This window comes from Protobothrops mucrosquamatus, unplaced genomic scaffold, assembly GCF_001527695.2.
Source record: "Protobothrops mucrosquamatus isolate PMUCROS unplaced genomic scaffold, P.Mucros_1.0 scaffold63, whole genome shotgun sequence".
In the NCBI taxonomy this organism is placed as follows: Eukaryota; Metazoa; Chordata; class Lepidosauria; order Squamata; family Viperidae; genus Protobothrops; species Protobothrops mucrosquamatus.
This window is the reverse complement of record NW_015386442.1, coordinates 557,799-572,586: the sequence shown is the minus strand read 5'-3', so window position 1 is coordinate 572,586 and position 14,788 is coordinate 557,799. Positions and strand designations below refer to the sequence as shown.

At 34.9% G+C, this 14,788-nt stretch overlaps 1 protein-coding gene across 1 annotated transcript in view; it reads left to right on the top strand.

The window, feature by feature from the left end:
* The window catches only part of OTOGL (otogelin like), an 87,202-nt gene that overhangs the window by 12,564 nt on the left and 59,850 nt on the right, over nt 1-14,788 (top strand). The window contains exons 12-21 of the mRNA XM_015812035.1: nt 2,693-2,838; nt 4,557-4,683; nt 6,886-7,063; nt 8,863-8,987; nt 9,387-9,596; nt 10,235-10,400; nt 12,543-12,617; nt 13,143-13,195; nt 13,792-13,954; nt 14,483-14,590. Of these exons, the coding sequence (XP_015667521.1) occupies nt 2,693-2,838; nt 4,557-4,683; nt 6,886-7,063; nt 8,863-8,987; nt 9,387-9,596; nt 10,235-10,400; nt 12,543-12,617; nt 13,143-13,195; nt 13,792-13,954; nt 14,483-14,590 (1,351 nt within the window). The remainder of the gene's footprint in view (nt 1-2,692; nt 2,839-4,556; nt 4,684-6,885; nt 7,064-8,862; nt 8,988-9,386; nt 9,597-10,234; nt 10,401-12,542; nt 12,618-13,142; nt 13,196-13,791; nt 13,955-14,482; nt 14,591-14,788) is intronic.

The following is a 14,788-nucleotide window of genomic DNA, read 5'->3' as shown; positions in this document are numbered from 1 at the left end:
AGAGAGAGAGAGAGAGAGAGAGAGAGAGAGAGAGAGAGAGAGAGAGAGAGAGAACTGTATTCAATTTAAGTATAGTTTCTTTGTCTTTTTTATTTATTAACCTGAAATCTTAAATATGTGTGTATATGTGTTTGTATACATATGCACATATACCAAAAAACCTGAGAAGGTAAACTGCAAAATCAATTTAAAACATAAAATATAATAAATGAATCAATATTGTCCATCATTAAAATCTTGTCCAAAAGGGTTAGTTTTGAAAACAAATCATTTTACCATGGACATTAAATGAATCATACAGTCATTAAGGAAATCCATTTTCCCCAATTGATATTGTTTGTTGGAAACTGACTGGGAAGGTCACAAATCATGACTATGTGACCACAGGATGCTGCCACAGGTTGTAAATGCTGGCCAGTTGCGAAGCATTCGAATTGCATTCATGTGACTGCAGGCAGAGTACGATGGTTGTAATTTCAAGGACAGGTTATAAATCACTTTTTTTCAAGGCCATTGTAACTTTGAACCATCGTTAAATAAATGATTGTTCATTCATTTACTTATTGCTGCATAAATAAGTAAAAGTACATTTATTTTTCCAATTGCAATCTATAACTACTTGAGTGCATGGAAGATCTTGAAAGATGCCTAAGACTAAATATCTTCTTGGGTGATCTTGAAAATCTGACCAGGATCAGACAAGAGACTATCTGGAAATCCCCAGGCTGTAGCCTGGACAAGAACTCAAATTAATTACAGGAGAAGACAACGTAAAAACAATTCTGATTTGTTAAAATCCATTTCTTATATGGATCTCTCCATGAAACCACCAGGAGACTTAAAGAACTGCTCTACTCAAAAAGGGACATTATCTTTAGCAATGAGCTTCTATGAGCCTTGAATTGCAAATTAGAGTATTTTTGAAATTCTCTTGAACTTTAACTTGTGGCATGTCTTGGAATAACTAAGCTTTCATTAGTGCATGTCAAATAATGTTAAAAGGATAAAAGAAAATTCACATTGTGTAATGAAGGCTAGAAGAGCAATACATTGTGGCAATGAAGGCACTTTACATTTGCTTTATAGTTTCTAATTTATCTTTGGTTCTATGCAATACAGATATTAGAAACTGCATGCAGATATTCAATATCTACATAAAATCACTGGGTGAGATCATCCCTGGTTTGAGGTTCAGGATCATCAGTATTCTGATGATACTCAGTTATATCTTTCAGCCTCAGGGCCAAAGTCTTGTACCTGGAGACTATGTGGGCATTAATGGAAAGAAACCAAGTCTGGCTTAATCTGGCTTAATCCTACCAAGACTGTTGGGACCACCTAGGCCTGGGGATTTTCCATCATTATGCTAAAATGGATTGCCATTCCCCATTCTGGAGTGGTGCACAACTTGTTGCCTTTCCTCAATATCCATCTGATGAACCTGTTCTGTCCTCTCCTGGATTCAGACAATCACTCATGCCCTAGTTATCTCAAGGCTTAAACTGTGAGTTATACCGAGTTTATAGGACAGTATATATTCTCCTCTTATTAGAGAGATTGCCAGGGAGGGCAGACAATTTTTATGTAGGCTTTCTCCTCCAGGACTCAAACCCTTCTATCACGCATGCAGTGGCAAAATACTGTGTTGCGGCAATGTCCACAAGAAAAAAATTGGTTACAGATCTATAGCCGTCAACTTGTGGCAATTTTTTGGAGATATCTCTACTAATGTTTGGAACATTATATTTACTCACACACTAATCGGCTATCCACTCACGTAAACTAGGGAGTGACCCTGATGTATTTTCTTAACCGGGACGTTATTATTTACTATTAATGTTAGTACTATATTATTATTATTATTATTATTATTATTATTATTATTATTATTATTATTATTATTATTATTATTATTATTATTATTATTATAATATATTGTAAAAAGTGATGGCTATTGCTGGTCTACGACCGTAATAAAGTTATTTGTAATTGTTTGTAATTGTATCTCAAGGCTTAACTATTGCAATAGTGTTTACATATGTCTGCCCCTTGAAAATTACTCAGGAGTTTCAGCTGGTTCAGAACGCAGTTTGGGCAGTGATGGACATGCCTTGATATGCTCCTGTGACACCTCTGCTCCACAAGCTGCACTGGTTGCCACTCAATTCAAGAAAGATACTAATTATTACCTATAAATCTCTAGATGGTATATGGCCCAGTTATTTGTGGCCTATCTCCCATGGTTTCTGTATGGCTAGTATGAGCAATGTGCTCCAGGTCCCTTCTATTAAACAATGTAATCTTTCAGAACCCAGGAAACTCACCTCCTCCACCTACCTCTGGAATTAGGCTCCCCCCCCAAGATCTGGAGAGGTCCTACTCTAGAGGTGTTCTGGAAGGCCTTAAAGACCCAGCTGTTCTCTCAGGCCTTGAGATAGGGTGGATGAGACCCTCCTATTTGAAATATTGTCTGTATTCATTGGTTTGCCATCTTACAGCTACCATGTAAATCTTTTTGGATTTATTCTTATTTTATTTGTTTTTACTAATTTTTTATGTTGCCATTCAGTTGTAATGTTGCTCTTTAGTTTATGTTATTCTTTTAGTTATGTTGCTCTGAGAATTGGTTGGAGTCAAAGAGCACTGAAATCAAATAAAAAAATAAAAAATAATACACTTTTCAATCTTTAAGCTGAATGTTTAATTGTTGGTGAATCCCATTTCACAACTTTTGATGGTCGCCATTATACCTTTCTTGGGAGCTGTCAGTATATTCTGGTAAAAGGCACCGGGAAAGACAAATTCACACTCACGTTACAGAAAAGTCCCTGTGGACAGGTAAGTTGGCAGTTTAATTAACATTTTGTGTTAATAAATAAATCCCTATACATCTAATTCAAAGAAATCCAAAAAATTACTTAAGAAGATTAGTGATTAAAAAAAATCAGTATTTTTCTTGATATTGAGTGTCTTGTATGATCTGAACCTGGGTTTTGTTTCAACTGTAAGCACCAGCTTTGTAAAAGCAATTGTGCCTTTTACTTTGATTAAATCCTTTTACTGTGATTAAATCTACAGGGTTTTTCATTCATGCATGATTACACAAGCATCTACATATTTGGTTACAGTCTGACCAGGTGTCTTAGACGGATAAATGCTCTTGGTGACAGGTCTGAACAGCTTGGTATATTGCCAACCAGATAAGAGCATTTGAAGCTGACTGAGATATTTATTAGATACTTTATGTGCTCTTTTCTTGGAACAATAACTCTGGAAGCCCAGAGTATATAAAAATATTTGAACAAGCATTTAAAATGATGGTTAAAAATCTGGTATATGCTGAATGCAATATTTGAATTATTTTAAAATTATTTTAGTTGATTAACTGAAGTGATTGTGTTCCAAGAGGGAGAAAAGTTAGCTGTGATGCTTTTTAATTAAAACTGGTTATGTTTTGTGGGAAGTCAGCCCCCCCAAGAAGGAAATATTTAAAAAGGCAGATTCCCCCAAAGTAATAATGGGAGAAAAATCTTAGACAGAAACCAGCCCCAAGCAGAAACTCAGAAACCAGCTTTTATAAATGCAGATTTGATAATCCTATTCAGAAAGGTTGGAGCCAGGAAGCTTGAAGTGATGAGATTAGAAAGACAAAGACCTTAAAATCTACATACCCCACCCAAACTCTAAAGACATGACCTTTAGGACATAATAGGATTAACTCACCAATACCAGAAAGGCACACTGAACCTCAGGTCAAAGTTCATGCCACAGGAACAGGAAACAACCCCAAAAGCCCAAGAAGGTACAAAACCCCACCACTCCCAGTTACATGTGGTCAGCTTTCCCAGAGCCATGCTTCTGTCTGGCTCTGCTCTTCAATAAACTACAACCTTCTTTCTAAAGCAGTCTCCATTTTGTTTATTCCCGGCTTGGACTGGACCCTGATGAAGATTTTTCTTTCAACAGTTTCAATAGTTTTAATTGTTTTAGTTGCTTGTTTTACTTATTTGTATTATGTACATTATGCTGTGTTTTCATTTACATTTTGCATCTCTAATTTGCAGTGTATGTCAATTTTCATGAAGTGACATTTTGCTTTATTAATAATTGTACTTTTCTTTATAATTCTAAACTGAACTTTCTTTTACTCCTATCAAGAGCTCATAAAACTCTTATACTAGTGCCTTACACTAGCATTTAATTCATCATTTTGTTTTGAAAATCACCATGTCACTCTCTGTCACGGAAATCAACTTTTCCAAACTCTGAGGCCTGGGGAACTCTAGGCCACCATAAGTCTCAGGCCGGCATAACTGTTAGCTGTTACTTTTTCAGTCTGAGCTTATACTGTTCAATATTCTTAGCTAGATGGTACATATACATTACAATCATAAAGGCAGTTCAAGATTAATCTAAAATGTAGTAAGAATAAATTTTGGGGTGTTGGTGAGGAGAAAAGTAAAATAAAAATGGAATATAATACAGATTAACAACATTTGCTCTATATGTTCCTTTTCCCATAAGACTCAGCCCTCCTCTTCCTTTGGTTCATACAGAGCATTGATTATGATTGCATTCAATCTTTGACGCTAATTTTTGAAGACGACATAAGCAAGCAAGTGACTCTCTTCCGGGGTGGTGAAATACAGTACAGTTCCTTCAGCCAGGGATTCACCCTAAATGGTAAGATACAATTTATTATTCATTAGTTAATTATCCTCATGTACCTAAATTCCTTTTAATATACTGATTTAACTAAGCTGTTTCTGAGAAATAAATGTATTATCATGTAGTTTGCCACCAGCCCCTTGTGCCCGGCTGCATTGGGCAAAATACAGAGTCCTCTCCTCCTTTTGCTGGAGATCAAACAAGCTCCATTGTTTTAAAAATAAAAGCAAAATATTATTGAAGTCTTTTGGAAAAAGCAGATACAAAGCCACTAGTCCAAGCATGGTATGAAGACTCAGAGATTTCCAGAGGATTCTCCAATGAATGCAGCTGTTTCCTGCAATATGGTTCTGAACATATTTTCACAAAAAGAAAATTGATCAACACTACCTTTTAAATGAATTAAAATGAATTTATAATTCAAACCTTGTAGCTTCAGTAAACTTCTTATTCAGTTTAGGAGTCAAGGATTGATTCAAATTAAATAGCTAGACCTGATTGGTGACATGAACTGAACTAGTTGGTTGTCTTACAGTATTCTATGTGGCAAAACAGTTGAGTTAGGACAAATATTGTAGTTATAAGCCATCTCTTGTTGCAGTTAATTGCTGTATTATACTTCAATCACAGAGTCACCATTGATATTTCATTCATTCATGATGGTCCACGGTTTTATATTTCTGTTTAGAAAAGCAAAAATAGATTAAACACTTTTCATAGTTTTCTCTTGTCATGATTCTTTAGTATGTCACACTTGTCCTTGTGGAAAAATCTAGTGTTTCACTTAATATATAGGAATTATATATTAGCTGCAAGCAATTATTCTATTTAAAGTCATTTGAGGCTGCATTAAGTACTGAGCTTCTTGCATTTTAGGAGGTTCATAAAGACTTTGGGGAAAATCACAGTCATTTTTAATTCTCTTTAGTTCTTTTTTATTATAGGAAAATGAGGTCATGAGTGCAAAGTTATCTGTTTGCAAAAAATTCAGTTTTTCAACAGTTGATTTATAAAGTGTTAGCTGAAATGTGCAGATTTTGAATGTTTGTTATGGATAATCTCAAAAGAATCAATAAGACAATGGAACTGTTTTTGTTCAAAGATGTACATCAATTGAGTATATATTAATGTTTCCATTTGAATGGAAAGAATGTTCAGAAAAGTCAAATACTCACCCAATGTTTCCATAGAAAAAGAGGGGATAACAGCAGATTTTTGTATAGCTCCACCAAGAACCACCTCCCATGATGTTCTGCAGAATCCAATGGAAGAGGGCAATAAAAAGGAATGTGTGGTGAAACAAGTAAAAAATAGAATCAATAATGGGTTCGGAATGGATATGGATTGAATCAAGTCAACAATGAGTTCTAGTGAACATGGCTGTCCAGTTCAACAAAGTATATTGAAATGGTTTGACAATATATAGAGAACAAATGAATATTACATCACAAAAGAAATATATAAAGGAAGAGTGAATGGGTCAAGAGGAAGAAGACTGAAAACTTGTAGCTGAACAGAACTGCTGAGATTTTAAAAAACAAAAAAATGTACTTATTAACAAACTAGAGACACTGAAGCATAAACATGGTGGAAGCAATTATGATTTGCAAGACTAGACAACTATGAAGCATAGTGAATGGTTTGGGAATATAAACAAGATTTAACCATATTTCCTTTCCTCTTTTTTGTTCTCATATTTTTAGTTTCTTTGCTTGCTATTTCTTATTCCTTTTTTCCACATTGCATACAGGTAGTCCTCAATTTATGACCACAATTGGGACCAGAACTTTTGTCCCTAAGAAAGATATTTGTTAAGTGAGTCATGCCCAATTTTATGATGTTTTTTTGCTGTGGTTGTTAAGTGAATCACATGAATGTTAAGTAAATCTGGCTTCTTCCATTGACTTGCTTGTCAGAGCTAGCTAGGAAAGCAGCAAGTCATGTGATCCTGGGACACTGCAACTGACATGAATATATGCCAGTTGCCAACCACCTGAATTTTGATCACATGACTATGGGGAATGCTGTGACAGTCATAAATACAAATACCAATTGTAACCAACGTTTTTCAAAACCTTTGTAATTTCAAACAACCACTAAACAAACAGTTGAAAGTCAAGGACTACCTGTAATACTGCTTATTCCCAAAAAGAATAGTGTAATGGGTATGAATCTATGTATGCATATAGAATTTAATTCTTTTTCTGTTATATTCAGGATATATGGAAGTACAGAATCTGTCTTCATTGTTTGTGCAGTTAAAAACTAAATTTGGTTTAAAAATCCAGTTTGCTAAAGATGGCAAAAGAGTGTATATTCAACTCAGCGCTGAGTGGAAGAGCAGAACGATGGGTCTCTGTGGAACTTATAATGGAAATCTGAGAGATGATTTTCTGTGAGTTGGATTTATAAAGTTACTCCATTATTGATTTACAAGTGAATAATTCTGGTCATTTGCATTGGTTAAAATATAAAATGCAGGCTGTACCTTGTTACAAAAAAGTTTAACCATTTTTTAAAATTCAAAGGAGCCATATTTTTTTGACAGATATAATATTTCATTTATAAAAATAATCCCACTGTAGATATAAGGTAAAGGAAAAAAAATAAACGCATCTAAAATTACAAAAGGCAATAAAAATGTTTTCAGATAGAACAGATTAAAGCCATTTTAAAGGAGAGCAAAAATAACAGCCTCAGACAAGAGCCAGCAGCACAATTCAACTAATGTTTAATTGATCAAAGGAAACTGCAGTTGGCAAGGAAAGTTATAAATTTAAACACAAACTTCAAATAAGCAGGGAAGGAATTCCATGTTTTCTTTTTCACTAGCACTCTGACATTATCAGTATATTATAGCAATTAAAAATGACTTTAGGCACTCTTTTTACCAATCTTTGACTTATGCTGATGGTCAACAGAATGTACTGGGGGGAAAAGTAGCAATTGAAGCATTACAAACTTGGACAAAAGTAGTTGCCTTGTTTGTTTTTGGTACACCTTTAAGAATATTTTTCAATTTTTATTTTAATGTATTTGTTCATTTCTGATAAGACGTCTTGAATTAGAATTGTTTGTTATGGACATAGTTTTGTTTTTAGGAGTTGTATTTACAGTGTCTTCCATACTGCACCATATATAGGATTATATTATTGCAGTTTTAAAAGGCAGAGAACGTTTATGTAACCTTCTAAACGCAAAGTATTCTTGAAGATGGTGATAAAGATTCTCAATCATCCAGGCAGCATTGTCTGGAAGTTGGGCCATGGCAACTGGACTTCAAACTGTTTTGGTTTGAAACAATTTGCTGCTTATCCAAGTAGCTGAAGAAGCTACTTGGATAAGTAGCAAAATGTTTCAAACCAAAAAAGAAAACAAGTCCAGTTGCCATGACTCAACTTCTAGTGTTCTGTCAGATGGACACATAAAATTGTACTAAAGGGCTACATAATTAGTCTCATAATAAGCTACGATTATTGCTAATTTGGAACCATTTATTTAAATGGAAGATAAGGCTTGTCTTACTGAAATCCGGATAGGGCAGAGGAGTGTTTTTCCCTCAGGGATGTGGCCATATAGATTTGGGGTTTGCATCAGCTCAGGAGAGAGGAGATGGGGTGACATGTGAAATTCAGGAGATTTGTTGGCATTGAAGAATATTATCCCCCAGATAACTGGGTGTAAGGGAATGCTGTTCTTGACTTTCCTCCCTGTTGCTGGGCCATTGTGAGAAAAATTCTAAGATCGGTAAGACAAAATCATAGATTTACTTGGTGCTCTGGACACAGAACCGAAACAGCACCCATCTATCCATCTATTTATTATCTATCTATCATCTCTATATGATACAGATACACAGACACAGATACAGACACACACACACACACTGAGTCAGTACATGGAGTTCTACAAAGAATATGACATTTGCAGTAGTTCAGAATATAGACTGAGAAACTGGCAAAGTCAACATATGCAACACAGTACAACTAGAAATTTTCAGCTGAAGTTTCACACAGCATGGTCCTCTTTTGGTATTAATATGAAGTCAAATCAATCAATCTATAAAACCATCATGTTAGCACAGAACTTTTCCATATGGGCATATCTCAGAAGACAAAAGAATATTCCAGTATTAAGCATATTTTTCTGGACAGCTTGATTCTTTTGTTTTATCATTCTCGTTTTCCCCCCTAGTTCCCCATCAGGAATGATTGAAGGAACTCCACAACTTCATGCTAATGCATGGAAGATTTCATCAGCATGTCACATGCCTGTCAACATTCCTGTGGTTGATCCTTGCAACATTAACCAACAAAATGGTACACTTCTCATTTATTTTGCGATTTTTAATCTAAATTTTATCATAATTGCATTACTAGATTACAACTCTTTGTAATTGGTAATTACTAGATTACCAAACTCTTGTTTGGTATCTGAATTTTTCCCTACTTTCTGATGTTTTAAAGCAACACTTTCCATTTGTTTACTCATTACTTTAAATAGTCATTGAAGATGTTTTACTACTATGGTTTAGTCCCATTTAGGTCAGTGGAATGGGACTACATTGATATAATTGGATGTATTACATTTTACTCAGCATCTAGTTTTAGAGTAGTATCTATTATTATATTTTTTTGGTTTTGCTTTTACTTTTGGATTTCTATCTAAATAAACTGAATTAATAAAATGTAATAAGCCAAATGTCAAATTTTTCATAGTTGCATATGCATCCCAGTGTGATCTCATCAATCAAGAACTCTTTGCTCCATGTCACATATACATCAGTCCAGATTTATATTACCAGCTATGTCGCTTTGATGCTTGCAAATGTGGGAGAAGTTGCTTGTGCAATGCCTTTGCACACTATGCTTATATTTGCAGCAAGCATGGGATTACTATAGATTTCAGATCTCATGTTTCATACTGTGGTAAGTAACACAGAAATGAGAATACCAACCAGATATGACCTGATCTGAGTTCCTTTATTTCTTGATCAAGTCTATAAGGTGAAGCTGTTGGATCTAAGTAGATATTCAAAATGCATGAGACTGTGTATACTAAAAAGTAGCTGATTTAAGATAGCTTTAACCCAATTTACTGTACCTCTACAGAAGAAGAAACAAGTCTGACACTTTTAGCTTCCTATTGCCTAATAAATATATCTATATGAATATCCCCATGCACATGTACGTTGGTGTTGATGTACTGGGAATGGGGGTGAGTGTGCATACATTTCAAATTAGGTGATTTAAAATGCAGCATGGGCTGATTACTTATATTTCTAACTTGAAATTAGGATTTTTCTCTGAGACCCCATGGGAGAAAAGCTGCCTGCATGTATTAGTGATTAAACACTTTCCCCTGCCATCATGCTGCTAACTGTTGTTTTCTGAGTATCTGTGTTTGTTTGCCACCTATTATATGTAACCAATTTCTCAAGCAAAGTGTCTGGAGGGCATTCTATTCTAACCTAGAGTAGGTTTGATTAAGAAAAAAAGAGAGAAGATTTTGTGCTATATTTTGTATAGAATTTTTGATGTTCCTGTAATTTGATGTATCTCCATAGCAATAGTGTGCAGAAGTGGAATGCTGTATCACCCATGTTCCTCCTTCTGTGAGCACTCCTGTTCTTCCCTTTCTCTTCTGGATGCTTGTGATAATGACTGCGCTGAAGGCTGTAACTGCCCTGAAGGAAAATACTTTGAAGAATCTATTAATTTTTGCGTGCCAATGTAAGCTATAGCAAATTTAGTTAAATGCATTTTTAAGCTAGCACAAAGCCATGCTATTGTGACTGTGTTTAGGAGGAAGAAACAGTGAGGTTTAGCATCATGTCTCTGTTCAATTTCCACATTTTGAAAAGGGTTAGGGTTCAGATTAAAAATGCAAAAGAATGCAACCAACATGATCAGGCAACTAAAACATTTTCCCTATCAGAAAAGGCTAGAACATTTGAGACTTTCATAGTTTAGAGAAAAGGCAACTGAGGAAGAACACAATCAAGGTGTATAAAAGTTTGCATGTATAAAAGAGCCATGGTGGCACAGTGGTTAGAATGCAGTATTGTAGGGTAATTCTGCTGACTGCTAGCCGACTGTCAGCAGTTCAATTCTCATGGGCTGAAGGTTGCCTCAGCCTTCCATTCTTCTGAGGTCAGTAAAATGAGGACCCAGATTGTTGGGGGAAATATGCTGACTCTGTAAACTGCTTAGAGAGGACTGTAAAGCACTGTGAAGCGGTATATAAGTCTAAGTCCTATTGCTAGTGCTATTGCTATGGCCAGGCAAATGTTTCTCTCCAATTCACAAAGCAGAATCAAGTCATCCAATGAAGCTGATAACTAAATTTAGGAACAAAGGGATGCAGTTTTTCATTCAGCATATAATTAACCTGTGTGATTCATTACCACAAAATCATGATGGTAGGAGATAATTTGGATGGCTTTAAAGAAAATTGAATAAATTATTGGAGGACAGTACTGTTGAGATCTATTAGTCTTTAAGTCTTAAAGGTACTCCCAGATGTAGGGGGGGGGTCATCTGTCTCAGAGGTATCTGGTTGGTCACTGTGAGAAACTGGACTAAGATGGCTGTTTTTATGTTCTTAAAAAAATCTCCTACTAGAATTTGCCTCAGCAGGTGGCAGCATCTAGCTAACCTCAGTTGATGCCTGCAGAGCTTCCCAAACCTGAATAAATTATTCAAAACTGAGTAAAAGTGGGGTTTTGGGGGGTAACAACACACAAACCCACTACCCAATCACAACAGGTAGATCATGGAGAGAACTTTCTGATAAGCAGTTTTGGGTAATGAAGGAAAAAAATTGCGAAGCACTGAGATAATTACATGAGTAATTTGAATTCTAGACCTGTTGGCTAGATAGGAGAATCAATAAACAAAGCAGAAGAAATAAATGAAACTTGGGAAAACTACCAAGAAGATTACATCAATGCAGCCAAAAGAAGCCAGATTCAGCTCTAGCATATCTATACTTTTACAAATTTTTGGTGTTGAAAATATTTTAGGACTGTGCATGGCAAAAATCCAAATTACATAGTGGAGCAGAGTAAGCTGTTACTGTTACATTAGGGTGAAGTGGCTGAGTTTAAACTCACGTTGGAGAGCCATAGCATTAATCAGTGTTTGTCCTGTTTTCTGCAGTTGTGAATTACTAAATATACTTTCAGAAATGTGGAGGCCACCTAATTGAGTAAATACCTACCTTCCTGTGCTTTTTTCCTTAAGAACATGGTAGTATTTTTTTTGTAGTAAATAAGATAATCATGGCTGCAATTTTGTATGTCTTAACATCTCTAATTTGTAAAGGTCTTGTACTCTTATACTCAAAAATTATTCTAACATTAAGAACTATTAATTATTTCATATACTCATTGTTATAATACCAATGTTAGTGCAAGTTTGCTAAGTTGTTCCAGTATTTGTTTCTGTGTGCTGGGGTTGGGCTGAGATGCAGTGGGACAAAACACACACACAATCTTTGGTACTTGAACATGGCAAAGTGGGCCATCTGGTGGCCCTTTGAGGACCTCTGGTGATCCATGAATCACACTTGACAATCACTGGCATAAACAACACAGAGAATTATTCTGTTCTATTATGTTTTATTTAGTCTAATGATTAAGAAACAGGGCTACAACTGGGAGACAATGAGTTCTAGTTTACCTTAGACCAGAAAGCTGGCTGGGTGACTTTGGGCCATTGATAGTCTCTCAACCAACCTACCCCACAGGGTTGGTTTTTTTTGGGGGGGGGAATAAGAGGAGGAAGGAATATTAAGTGTACTCACTGCCTTGAGTTATTCATAAAGTAAAAAAGGCAGGATAACAACAAATAAATATGTTTTTGTAAAATTAGGGCTAACTGTCGATGTTATTATAAAGGCAGAAGTTTTCAGCCTGGAGAAATTTTGCCCACACCATCAGGGTCATGGTAAGTTTTGATATCAAGAGTTTCATTTTGACTGAATTTGTAGATTGATGTTTTGTGTATTTAATTTTTGAGTTATATACAGGCCTGTTTTAACTTTATATAAATTTAGCATGTTTTCCTAAATGATGTCTTGCTTTTTCTTACTTAATATTATAGTAAAACTGTAAACTATTATGGAAGAATAAATACTGACCTGTTTTGCTTTCTGGATGCATCTTTCTTAATCACTTCTCTGTATGATTACTAGTACCATACCACTAAACTTGGTATATTTGGCCAAGCATAGGAAAAAGTGTTTTTGTTTATGTTTCTATGGAAATGTAGCTTATTTTAATATATCGTCACTTAATCAATATATATATAATTAATTTAATCAGTATTCATTAGGTTCAAATGATGGGACATCCATTAAAACAAAAATATGAGCAAGATTCTGCAAAGGAGATGTATACTCTATGAGCTATAAAATTGGCCATGGCTTTTATAATTTCTTATTAAACTTTTAAAAAAAATTTCTTTGACCAGCCAATGCCTAAATGGAACAATGAAATGCAATGAAGCAGCAGCTGTCCCTGCAGGTAACTTTCTTGACTCATTTAGAATAACAATTACCAAATATGTCTTGATCAGCTTTCTTTTTTGTTACTTGTAGAAATGATGTTCAACTTCCAAAAAAGGGATTAAAATTTGTACCCATATATCTTACTGTGCTTACCAAAGCCTTTTCTGCATAGCTCTTGTGTAAGCCATTATTTTTAGCCTTACAGTCTTTCTATCTGCCTTAAACAGACAAAATATTAGCCATCTACAATTTAAGAAAATGACTGTAGCTCTGACTGACCTTATCTAGTTTTAGAAGCTAAAAAAAGTTGGGTCTGATTAGTATTGGGTAGGAGCCTTCAGAGAAACCAAAGCTATAGGCTAGCTAGGAAATTGAAATGGAAAAAATCCTAGATGACTCACAAATGTGACCATGAAGAATTGAACTCAATTTGAAGAATGCTTAATCTTTTAAAAATTATTACTATATATGAAGTTAAAAGGATATTCAGTTAGGGCATATTACTGAAAATGTACAGTATTAGACAGCAAACATAAACATTAAGTTTAATTAATGGGAAATATAAATATAAACATAAAATGATTATATATCATTTGCATTTCATATCCATAGTGCATTCATGTCCTGATGGAAAGATCTACTATGACTGCCAATCTCATGTATCTGGCTTGCCATCAGGTGGAGTAAACTGTGAACTAACATGTACAAACATTGCTATGAACTTTACCTGTACACCTTCTCCACCATGTTTGAGTGGTTGCATCTGTCCCCCTGGGTAAGTGATACCAAAAGTCAGAGCGTGGGTGCAGCAGTTTATTCAAAGATCAGATGAATGTATCTTTTTCCGACTATTGTATTATTTTTATTTATTCCCAACTACCCTGAATGCCAAGAAATTTCAGCAGCAGTGCTATAGGCTTTCTTTTAGGTAGATTTAATAGATAAGCTATTGGCTTATCTATTAGATAAGAATTTATTGGAGGCCTCAAATGGATAGACACATTTTCAAGGAAGTACTCTTTGTGAGAATTTTGGGGCAGCCTGAAAATACCAAAACATCAGCTGCAGCCTGATTGTGGATTTGTTTCCCCATTTCACCATAAAACTATGTGTAAAGATTCCAAATTCAACTTTCCTGTTTTTATGTTTTAAAATATATTTATCTTCTGACCCTATAGGATTAAAAAGCTATCTCTGCTCTACTTTGTGACCATTGACCATTGAATCAACTAGAACAAAAGTTAGATTACAAATATATAAGGATAGTTAATTTCTTTACGTTTATGTTTTTATTATTTCAAAGGATGGCGGAACATAAAGGAAAATGTTATGTGCCTGATAGTTGTCCATGCATGTGGAAGGATTGGGAGTATATATCAGGTGAAGTGATAGCAACCCCTTGTTATACATGGTAAGTGTGGTCGTTATATTTTAATGATGTAATTAACTTCAGTACTACATAGGTTATAACATGGTCATGCATATGTTCTATGACTATGTGATGATTTAAAATAATTTAACAATGAATGATGACCCTAATTAGAGTCATACATTGATGGACTATAGGTTATTTTGGGAACTCAGAAGAATTACCCCAGAAGAATTACAT